General features: G+C 37.1%; 1 protein-coding gene across 2 annotated transcripts in view; it reads left to right on the top strand.

The window, feature by feature from the left end:
• Sec71 (ADP ribosylation factor guanine nucleotide exchange factor Sec71) overlaps positions 1–6,397 on the top strand; it is a 115,262-nt gene extending 108,865 nt beyond the window's left edge. For both annotated transcript variants that reach the window (XM_083143739.1, XM_083143740.1), the window contains 2 exons: positions 3,452–3,708; positions 5,719–6,397. In XM_083143739.1, the coding sequence (XP_082999865.1) occupies positions 3,452–3,708; positions 5,719–5,862 (401 nt within the window). In that variant the 3' untranslated portion in view covers positions 5,863–6,397. The remainder of the gene's footprint in view (positions 1–3,451; positions 3,709–5,718) is intronic.
• The last annotated feature ends 5,789 nt before the right edge of the window (positions 6,398–12,186 follow it).

The following is a 12,186-nucleotide window of genomic DNA, read 5'->3' as shown; positions in this document are numbered from 1 at the left end:
CTAATCAAATGGAAGTTTCAACTCTTCTGCTTGGCAATCATTTCTTCAAACTGCCCTCTTCCCGTTGATATCATTTTCTGTTCCATTGGAAGTGTGATATTCCCAAGAGAACAAATCAAATAATACTCTCATATGCCTAATGCATGTCTCCTTGTCTCCCACGGCCATCCTGGCAGTGTTGCCAAACCTGATGCACATAAAAGAGCTAAATTTCACCTTAAATGGAGTTAAAACTGACTTTAAAGGAGCTAGATTTACGAAGTGCTTCCTAGAGTAATGTTAGTTGTCAAAGTGGTAGGGCACTGCTTTTACCATTAACTCTAAATTGATGGCAATTCATTCTTAGTTTTCACCATCTAGATCCGGCGGCATCACCCATCTGATGGTCATATGAAATCGAAAATAAAGGATTCCCTGATAACAATATTATGTGAATTTCACGTGAACATGGGTGGGGCGACGCAGCCAATATAACAATATCCCTTCAAGTGCAAAATGTATAATCATGGTATAAAGTTGGTCAATATAGGCCGGAACCAGTGACGCCATCATAGTGTGGCACGGGGCCAGGTGCCCCAGTTCACAGCCAAACGAGTACACAAAAGAACCAGATCTGGCTCCAAGAGAGCTAAGTTGGCAACACTGCTATGGGGGAAGAGCTTGGGAAGAGTTCAGTGGAGACTGTCTCACATGCCCTTAATAACAATGGCTGGCAGTAGAATTTTTTGATACAGCCCTACTTTTTAAAAAAATATATAGAACATTTCTAAAACTTGTAGCAGAAAAATTGTTACAACCCCAATTTTGGGTCACTAAGTTTTTGGTAATTTCTATTATTTTCGGTGTCCACTGCCACCATCTGTTGGGGGAATTTGTAGTGTTCCTTGGCAGATTGTTTGGTGTTTAGTTTTCCGGTACGCAATATTTCATTAGATCCAATGGGTGAGAATTAATTTAAACCTAATTTTATGTTTGTTAAGTACCCTTGACATAATTGAACTATTACTCTTTTTGATTATGCCATAATCTGTTTATTAATGTTCAATTTCAATGGTACATGTTAATCAATGTACCAGGTGGTTATAATTAAAGTGACGGTGTTCAGAGTGGTACAGCACGGGCTGTAATGAGAGTAGCAGTCTGAAACTTCGTAGATATGATAATGAAGCAATGCGCTCGCGAATTATGCAAAAAAAAAAAAAAAAAAAAAAAAAAATAGTTCCAATTCTCGCCACCAGGGTAAAAAATGGCACTGTAAGCAGTCAAAACGTGGAATTTTCCGTAACTCTGACGTCAAAGTCGGTGACATTGCCTAACCATTGTGTGAGCTCCCTGGTTGTTGTTGGTGACGCTTGTTGCTTTTTTTTTTCCTTTAGTGATGTGAATGTTCGCCGAACATTAAAAGTTTGATTTTTCCCGTGTAAAAAGCAATGGCTATTGCGAAGAAAGACCGTGCACTGCTAGTGAAGTTGTTTTACCAGAATGGGAGCAATAGTAACGCTGCACTGCGGAAATATCGCCAACAGAAAGGGCTGAGAAGAGGGCCCATGTCAATTAATGGGCTGAAGAAGATGATGAAGAAATTCGAGGAAACAGGTGAATTGGGTGTTGCACCAGTGAGAGGAAGGCGGCCCATCCCCATGGAAGTTGTGGACGAAGTTGCTGTAGCTGTAGCTGACCGTGCAGCACATGCCTCAACTTCTGCAACCAGTGCTAGAGCTGTGGCACGTGAATTGTCACTCCCCTGGTCAACAGTTCGCAAGGTATTGCGGTGCATTTTACACTGGTATCCCTACAAGATTCAAATTGTGCACCAATTGAAACCCCAAGATATTCCACAACGCCGTGAGTTTGCCCATCGGTTTTTGGCACGCATGGAAGTGGATGACATGTGGCCGGGGAATATTCTGTGGACTGACGAGGCGCATTTTACTCTGGTCGGTACAGTGAATACTCAGAACTGTCGCATATGGGGTTCCACTCGTCCACATGTTGTGCAGGAACAACCATTGCACTCAGTTTACGTGACTGCATGGTGTGGGTTCACTAGCTCCTTCATTCTTGGTCCGTTTCTCTTTGAGGAGATGACACCTCGAGGGCCTGTTAGGTGTACAGTGACATCTGCACGTTATAGGGACCTCCTTGTGCAACACGTGATTCCAGCTTTGCAAGAACGGAACTGTGAACACACCACCATTTTCATGCAAGATGGGGCAACACCACATGTCGCTCGCCACGTGAAAGATTTGCTGCGAGAAACCTTCACTAATGACCGCATCATCTCTAGGCAGTTTCCAGATGATTGGCCTTCCAGATCCCCCGACCTTAATCCATGTGACTTCTGGCTGTGGGGATATTTAAAAGATCGTGTCTATCAGGGACATGTCCGGTCTGTGCCTGATCTGAAGGCTAGCATACAACGACATGTCGCTCAGATTTCACCAGACATGCTGCGAGCAACCGTCGACCATGCCGTGTTACGAATGCAGCATGTTGCTGAATTGGGAGGCCATATTGAACAGTTCTTGTAACCATAGTTCCTAATAAACATGCCAGAGCCATTGTTCTCATGTGTTTGATCTTTCCTGCCTTTTTCCTGTAACTATACCACGTTTTGACTGCTTACAGTGCCATTTTTTACCCTGGTGGCGAGAGTTGGAACTATTTTTTTTTTTGCATAATTCGCGAGCGCATTGCTTCATTAGCATATCTACGAAGTTTCAGACTGCTACTCTCATTACAGCCCATGCTGTACCACTCTGAACACCGTCACTTTAATTATAACCACCTTGTATAAAGTTGAAAAAAATAGGAAGGTATTTATGAATAAAATTGTTGGGATCAGAGCATCGACTTTTCAAAAAATAATTTACCAGTCTGCTGTGATGAACATTGAGAACCACTGGTCTAGAGTGAGTCTTTCGTTTCTCCTTATGGAGAAGCTCCTGTAGCAGTCACCAATGAGGCCACGGTGACATTTTAAGGTGTAGTACTTCCATACGTTAGTAAAAGCCTTTGGTGTCCTGCACCGTGGTCATGCAGTCTAAGGCATATCATGCTTCGGGCTCCACCTATGGGACTCGCAAAGGTTCGAGTTTCCTGGGGAGGGCACCATGGGTTTCAGTCTTTATATGCAACTGGAGGCCACCCACCATCGTGAGAAAATTGGCGAGCTACGAATGAGTAGTGTAACCTGGTCACAGAAAACCTACAAGACTGACTTGGGGGGTCTGTCGTACTCACCACATGTATTCCTGTAACCGATTGGATGATCTCCCACCTCGGCAGGTGGGCGTGAGGCCAGCAGTCGGTTTGTAGGCCTGGCCTTCACATGCTGTTGCGCCATGGGTTAGTATTATTATAAACCTTTTGTATTTTCTAATAGATTAACAATACAGTACGTATGTATGTATGTGCATTTACAGGTATTTCTTTTTCTCCCCTTCTCTAGGCTTTAAGGGAAATGTGAAACCAAATCTTCTAAAACAGGAAACCCAAAGTTTGGCGTGTGTTTTGAGAATCCTCTTCAAAATGTACACAGATGAAACGAGGCAAGATGCCTGGCCTTTAATTCAAGATAGATTGATATCTGTGTGTCATGAAGGACTGGAATATTTCCTTTGTTTACAGTCAGCGGCTCATCGCGATGCATGGACTTGTCTATTACTTCTAATTTTAACACGGATTTTGAAAATGTCCGATGAAAGGGTAAGTGAAGATTTATGCTATTTTCGGTAATTTATGTACCTTTATGGAGTTGTTTGTATTACGGCTTGAATTTTTATGATATTTTTGTTGTGTCCTTTTTTCCATGTCCAAATTATACACATTTTTCGCTTTTGTGAATGCTGGATTTATTGGTCGTACAAATGTATATTTTTTGGTCATGTTTAGGAGTTTTTTTTTTTAACATTTCACCAATTTGTTCATAAAATCCTGCTTGTGTAAATTAATTTTGTCCCCCCCTTTTTTTGTAGAAATGTGATATAGTTAAATGAAAGTAGATAATGGATTTTTTAAGGTATGTTTTCTGAAACAAAGAATGAGAGCGAAAGATTGTTTATTCCTTCAGTTTATATTTTATCTCTTTGTAGGATCAACAAAATGTCCTAGAGGACATTTAGTCTTTAGGGGATGGAAGGTTAGCAGGCATGCACTTTTGAAATGTACAATGATGCAAGAAGAAAAAAAAATGGGAAGGGAAACAACTTATTGTAGAGAGTTGAAGTTGGTTTTGTTGCAGGAAGGAAGCTATTTTCATCATTCCCGTAAGAATAATTCGAAGATAGGGAAGAGAAATAGTTTAAATTCTATCCTAATGTACTGTATTTAAATCTAATTGCGTTTGTGTGTGGTATTGATGTCAAAATTTACTTCCTTTGAAAGTCCTTCATGTTTTACACAGAATAAATCAAACACAAACTCTCTATGACAAACACTTCTCACTCGGTGATGTTTTTTTTGTGTACAGTGAAACCTCGATTTTATGTTTTTTATGGGACCAAGCTGAAAAAATGTGCAATGCAGTAAGATGTAAAATGCTTGCATTCTGGTTGATTATTGTCATTTTGAACAACTGTTGTGAAGTACATAATTGCACGTTGTTAACTCCTGTTTGTCAAAGCTATGAAACTAAAGGGTGTTTCATAAAGTGTGCAGGTTTTAAATCACTTGTCATTTTTTGTTTGAAGGTTGGCAACACTGTTCTTATCATTTTCGTTCTCTCTTATCATTCCGATTATTAATTGAGCAATTTTTTTTCTTTTCTCAGATGTTCTGTTGAGTTGGAATGGTTCACTATCAAGCAATGTGTCTTTATTTTAAAAACACATTACAGAAACGGGGAGTGGTATGCAGAGACAGTTCGTAAACTTCACGGAATCTTCGGACGTGACAATGCCCCACTGCAACAACAGTTATGAAGTTGGTGAAGAAATTCGAGATCTCCGGGTCTGTTGCTACTGTAAATTCACCTGGGTGAAAACGTAGTCGTCGCACAGAAGAAAACATTGCAATAGTGCAAGACAGTGAATGTACGTGAAGTTTACGAACTGTCTCTGCATAGCACTCCCCGTCTCTGTAATGTGTTTTCAAAATAATGACGCATTGCTTGATAGTGAACCGCTCCATGGCAACTCAACTGAACATCTTGGGGGGGGGGGGGGGGGAATGCTGGCGGAATGATAAGAGATAACGAAAATGATAAGAACAGTGTTGCCAACCTTCAAACACTATGAAACACCCTTTAGTTTCCAAACATCAGCAAAGTAACTCAAATACGTAAATCAGTGTCAATGAATGTTGCTACTAATAGTACGTCAGCAGCGTCCATACATGTCACTTATTTGTCATTCCTATGGAATGGCTAGACTCGACATGTTCCAACGCATATCTCATTACGTTGGCTTCTCCGACCCTAGGTTCCCCACTTCAAATTGCTCAGTGATGCATCACCTATTTCCAATTTCATTGTTGCATGCTTTTACTGAATTACCCTGCATAAAAAGGTTTTGTAAATGAAGAAAAAATAAGAAAATGAAGAAAAACAAGAGGGGTAGGAAATGAATAAAAGCCATCTTGTTCCAGCCCAATCAGATAGATCAATCATACCTGCTCACTAAAAGTGTTGATTGCTATTTGAATCACCTGTTATATTTGAGTAACATGTATTTATTGTGCAATGTAACAAATGCAATATTAACATTTTTTTCATTTCAGTTTGCTGCCCATGCATCCAACTACTATCCCCTGTTATGCGAAATCGTGTGTTGTGATCTGAAGCTAGAGCTGAGGTCTGTGTTGCGCCGTTTCTTCCTAAGAATAGGACCTGTGTTTGGTATAACCACTAAAGCAGGTCCATGATATTCTGTATCATATCATTGTACACAGTGTCAAATAGTCAAAAGGTCTCGCCCTGTAAATTTTTGCCGTTGAGCTAAAGGAATGCTAAAAGTCCACATGATGATGAGACTATCGTAAAAAAGACTGGATAATGTGTGCGTATGTATGCTACCACACATTGTATACACATATGAAATGTAATATAATTATGAGATATGTAAGTTATACACAAAGACAGAATAGAAGTTGTTTCCAGAGGGTACATTCTTTTATAGATTTTTTTTTTGTATAAACCAGTGAGAGACGTGTGGAATATAACATATGCGCATATGTATGTAGTTGTTTTGCTATGCGCGCATGTTAAAAGTAGTGAGTGATGATGCGTGTAGATTACTAGTCGATTGCATTTGTAGTTGGTGAGGATAAGTCGTGTTAAAACAATGTTCCATAGTTGAATACTATTTGAAGAGTTGTTGTTAGTTGCAGGATTTAAGGTTTAGGGTATTTTCAGAAAAAAAAAAAACATTAATAAAGGAGATAGGTGCTGTAAATAGAATACATTTATTCATTCATCAGGTTATGTGTTTTGAGGCACACTGTTAAAATATAGAGAGAATTTACAGTGTCCTTAAGTTTATCACTTAAAAGACAAGGTTGCCAGTGATGCAAAAATGTTTGCACCGACAAGATAATAGTCTAGCAGTAGTACTTCGCATTTTTTCCCACAAATTGCATATATTCTGGGTTAAAAATATTAATTTTGTTCATTTGCAGTAACTTTTGTTGTTGTTAAAAGTTGTTTATTGGTTCCTTCCTTCCTCTTGTTTCAAACTGCCATGAAATGCAGTTAACACATCCAGTAGTCTTCCGTTCACTTAACTTCAATTCGCAATCTGTAAACTGATGACTGATCACCGAAATAAGAAATAATAGCTGTAAGCCAGCAACTTGCATGAATCTAATGTTGGATTCACATATTGGACTGTAAAAGACAATTCTATGCAACTTTTCTTATTGGAAGTGACTAAATGGTATGCACATAAGATTAAAGAGAGGTATGATATCCAGAAGCAACTTCAAAATATGGGGGAAGAAAAGATACCATAAATTATTGACTATGAGACTGGATGAATTAAGTAGAGCCGTAAGAATGGTTACTATTTTAAATAGTAACTATAGACTTTGTTGCAGATTTTAATTTGAAATTTTACAGATGTGAGTACATGTATAAAATATTCTCCACACACATGTAGACGTTTAATAGTTTTATTCTTTTCGAATATATTGATTGCATATGTATATATTTTTTTTGTTACAATTTGTAAGCAGTTTATTAGGAACATTCACCAACAAATAATAAATATATAATATTTTGAAGATGCATTATTAATTTTTCAGCATAGAGGAAAAAGATTGTGCCTAGATTGTAGAAATTTCATATCCACTGACTGCCCCACTCTAGCTAATTATGGAGCATCATAGGTATTTGAGATTATTTCTGATGTACATAAAAAATATTCACATGAATAGGAGTATACATGTATAATTTCTACCTTTTTCTTTATTATTTGCATTAAATCCAGAATGACACACTGTGCATAAAATGTGTATCAATTATTGTTCACTATAATTTAATAATAGCAATACAGAAATCATTCTCTTTCCTAAAATGTTTTTATTAATACTGTATTAGTTATTTAGTGCAGATGGGAAAAGTTAGTTGCTGGATATTGTAGTACAGGGTGTTTCAAAAGGAATCACCCAATTTCAAAAGGCTATATATTTTTTTTATTTATCAAACCAGAAACTTGGAATTGCTTTTAAAATACACAGCTATACATACATTTTTACATAAAAAATGTTCATAAGTGCTCAATGTGACCCCCTTTGGATGCTCGGCATATGTCCATACAGTAGGAGAATTCGTCCCATACATACAGATGTGAGCATGTCTGGAGTCTCTGCTGCTGTGATCCGATTTCGCAGTTCATCCACAGTAGTCCTTGGAATCAAGCTGTAACTGTGGGAAAATCCAGTTCTCACCATACTGTCGCCGAAATTCACGCTGCACTGTTGTAACAGATTCATACGCTACTGCTACCTGCCGGCAATCATGTGAAACTCATGAATATCCTCTTCCTAACAGTACATTGTTCGATGTGTTTTAGCAAACGGTTACTGAGCTTTTTCTCTAGTAGTCTGTCGTAAACAGGAGGAGCTGTAAAAGATACACTAGTTTTATATTTTGATTAGGTGATAAGCTAATCAACTCGTATTAGTAATTTTAAGTGGAAAATATTCAGATAACTGGATATATTGATGTTGAAGGTTCTAATATTATGTTTCGAATTATTTTTGCCGATATTTAGGAGAAGAATTTTAATAATAGCTTATAGATTTTTGTGTTTAAAATCATTCAAAATATAGATGTCTTAGAATTAAAGTCTACCGGAACCTGGAAGTGAAAACTACTCATTTTATATAATTATTTATGATGGCGGTAACACTTTTTCCAATGATGATATATGGTGAATAATTAAATTCAAATAAACTTGTAGATTACGGTTTTAATAATATAATGAGATTTTTAATTTCGTTGTGATGTGTTTTAAAAAAAAGTAGGTCGTAAGAGAGTATAACTCATTTCCGTACAAAAAATTATAACTAAAAGTCGGACAAAATTCAGGTTAATATGGTATGCTCCAGTGATATATATTTAATAGTCTCATCTGGCTTTCATTTTCTGAATATAAGAGAGGTTACATTTAATAAGAACTAGGTGGTATGTTTTCATGAAGATAGAGACAGGTGGAAAGTGTATGGAAAAATAGTATTGCCCTATTCTTCCCTATTGCATGTTCATACATCTGCATGAATTTAAATTGTATGAAATGTGCCTCCCGTATTACGGTGGGAAAAAAAAGGGTCTTACATGTATGTCATATTTTATAGGACCATATGTGAACTCGCTGCTTACAATCGTGGTGTTTTACAGGCATGACTAGAATGTTTATAGTTCATATTCATTTTTCCAATTTTGTTTGAGTATTTATTTTTTGTATAAAATTGAAAACATGGTATTTAGTACATGTATAAAATTATGAATCTTAATTTATTATTTGTTGGTGACTTGTGTCTTTCTCCTTTTGTCATTTTCTTCATTTATTGCCTACCCCTTTTACATTTTTGTATATACATACAATATATCAAGAATACTAAGTTTCATCAGAATAATGTAACAAGTGTAACTATAAAATACACAGAAACAATGCCAATACTCTTCAAACTCTGAAAATTAAACTATTTAAAGTAGTTCAATATTTATAAATTCTAAAATATAGTTTTTAGTTGGAACTATACCATATCAATCTACTAATCATATAGTTATTTAATGATGAGAGCCATTTCTCCCCACAATAGCGTCACATTTTTTGTGGATCTGGCAAGATTCCCAGACTGAAAAAGTACCAGCTGGTATGAGTGGTTAAAATTCTAACCAATCCATCATAGTCATCTGCTTACATACGTTAATTCAGAAGGTTAACAAACTATTCGTGTTCTTTTTGGATTGGTAGAATATTAGTTATTGGTAAATTGTATATTTCTTGATCAGTAGTAGCAAAAATTTCATATTGGTCCCTAATATTCCTAGTATTAAAATTACTGATTCCAATAACCAATATTACAGTAATGTGATACAAAATTCTATATTTTTTCTTGAGAAACATGAATGGTTAATTAACCTCCTTAATTTACACAAGTTACAACAGGTGACTACATTTGAAAAAGAAATTGTGGATTTAAACATTTGCTTTACAAAACCAGGACAAATTAATTAATGTTTTTATTCAAATGGCAGAATTTGACAATAAATTAGTTATTTGTAAATTGTAAAAACTATTGGTAATTTTACCAATAAACAAACATGCTGGCTGATTGTAGAGTATTAATCAATCTGTTACATTCTTAATATATATATACGAACCGGTGAGACCAAAACGGAAAGATTCGACTTTTTGAACAAAGTGAGCTGAATACTTTGAATACATATTCAGAGCTAAAATAAAGGTTTTTATAAACAAACCACTTATGGAATATTGTTACTATGGTTATGATGAATAAGTTTGTAATTGTTTCTTCATCCGGCTTTTAGTTTTGATTGCTATGAGTTTTTTTTTTTTTTATTTCGCGAAAGTAAGGTCGAGTGGAATCTTTCCCTTCTTGGTCTCACCGATTCATATATATTCATTAACCTCTTTAATAATTACTAAACCCTGCGATAGGTTTAGTTTGCAGCAGGTTTTATGTATTAATCCATGCAAGAACGGCGCTCAACATCTCCCATGCCTGTTTTGCCTCGACCGCGGAACTGTTCATGTCTCAGACAGTGAGAGAATCAGCAGTATTGCAGCGGAACTATATTCTACATGCATGTTTGGATCTATATATGTGAGAAGTTGCTGCAAACTTAGCCTGTCTTGGGGCTTACACATGTGAGACCATGAAGAGTAGTGATGTGGCTTATTATTTACGAATCCCTGTAAATTTGTGATTTTAATTCGTGCCAGTTTGTTGACAAGAGGGTTTATAGTATTAAGAAGGCTTACTTGTTCAGTATTTTTGCTAGCTACACTCAGTTACATTTCTGATCATCGAGACTAATGAAAGTTCCTCCATCAATGCTGAAACAGAATAATGCTCTACAATTACCTGAACTGCTTACAAATTATAAAACCACTTTTATGTCTTATGTGTAGGAGGTGATTAATATCTTTCAGTCGAAGTGTACTCCCATTTCCTGGATCATGCATCATTGTAATTTATTCTAAACACTTCATTATTTTTCATATTATATTATTTATATTCATATACTAAAAATACATCCATTTTAGGAATGGAAATATGAAATTTGATGCAGTTATATGACAGAATAAACTTTTACAAACATAAGAAAAGCACTTCTTCATCATGACAACCACTGAAATATTGTTTGTAAACCCATTTTTCATGTGAGAGAAATGCTTTTTTCACAGACTGGTTTCAATGGAAGTATGTACACCAGGTGTGCCGGTTAATAATTCTTAATTTCGTCGCTGGATGGTGCTGGAAGCAAGGGTTGGTGCACAGTCTCAACTGTTATGTCAGTGTGTTGCCAGGACAGTACCTGTCACAACGCCGAGGATGTGCAACCGAATGCGAGTGATCGTGGTATTGGGTTTGTGTGGTAAACATGTCGATCTTCAAACCAAATAAGGAGCATGTGCGGCACGTCCTGCTTTTCTTCTTCAATCAAAAGAAAAACGCGAGTGAAAGCCATCATATCTTTGTGCAAACATACAGTGACAATGTCCTAATGCAAGATGCGTGTGTGGTTGGTTTTGACGATTCAAAAGTGGTGATTTTGACTTGAAAGAAAAAAAATTTTCAAGACTCCAAATTGCAAGCACTGTTGGATGAAGACAATACGCAAACGCAACAACAACTGGCAGAGAAGTTAAATGTTGGTCGCCAAACCATATCTGATCGTCTTCATGCCATGGGAAAGATCCAGATTGGCCGACAAGACACGGAAAAGTGATTTTGCAGCACGACAATGCCTCATCACATACAGCGAAAGGCGTCACACACACATCATTTCTGCACTTGGCTGGGAATTCTTGCCCCACCCACCCCACGGACTACCACTTGTTTTCATCGATGTCTCACTCACTTTCCTAGCAACAATTCACCAAGTACAAAGATGTCAAACAATGGCTTGCTGACTGGAGCACCTCAAAATGTGAACGATTTTTCTGGAAGGGCATCCACAATTTGACTGACAGATGGGCACAATGTATAGCTAGCGATGGCGCATACTTTGAATAAAACATGTTACCTTTCTCCCCAGATACACTTGTTTCCTTTCGGATCAATTAAGAATTATTAACCGGCACACCTGGTATATTTAAATATTGTTTATTAAATTTCTTTTTAATGGTTGTTAAACTTCAATGTAAAATGGGTTTGCAAATGTTTCAGAATAAATCTTTCTTTTGCAGTGTGTGGATATTGTATCCTTGTGCATACTTTAAAGGTATATACTGTGTGTTGTCCATAAATGGATGCGATGCTCTAGTCGGTAGGACATCTGATTGCCACGTGCAAGACCCAGGTTCAATTCCTTGGGTGGGTGACCTAAGGTCGGAATTGGCTCTGGTGCTCACCCACCCTCAAATCAATGGGTACCTGGGAGTAAAGATGGCTGGAGCATTGTCCTGATCACATCGCATCCAAAATGGCTGAGAAAGAGAATGACATCTCCTAAATGTGCCTTCATGGCACAGTGCTATATGCACTGGGAACTTT

The sequence above is a fragment of the Lepisma saccharinum genome, chromosome 22 (genome assembly GCF_977018435.1).
Source record: "Lepisma saccharinum chromosome 22, izLepSacc3.1, whole genome shotgun sequence".
NCBI classification, from domain to species: Eukaryota; Metazoa; Arthropoda; class Insecta; order Zygentoma; family Lepismatidae; genus Lepisma; species Lepisma saccharinum.
This window is presented reverse-complemented; position numbering and strand designations above follow the sequence as displayed.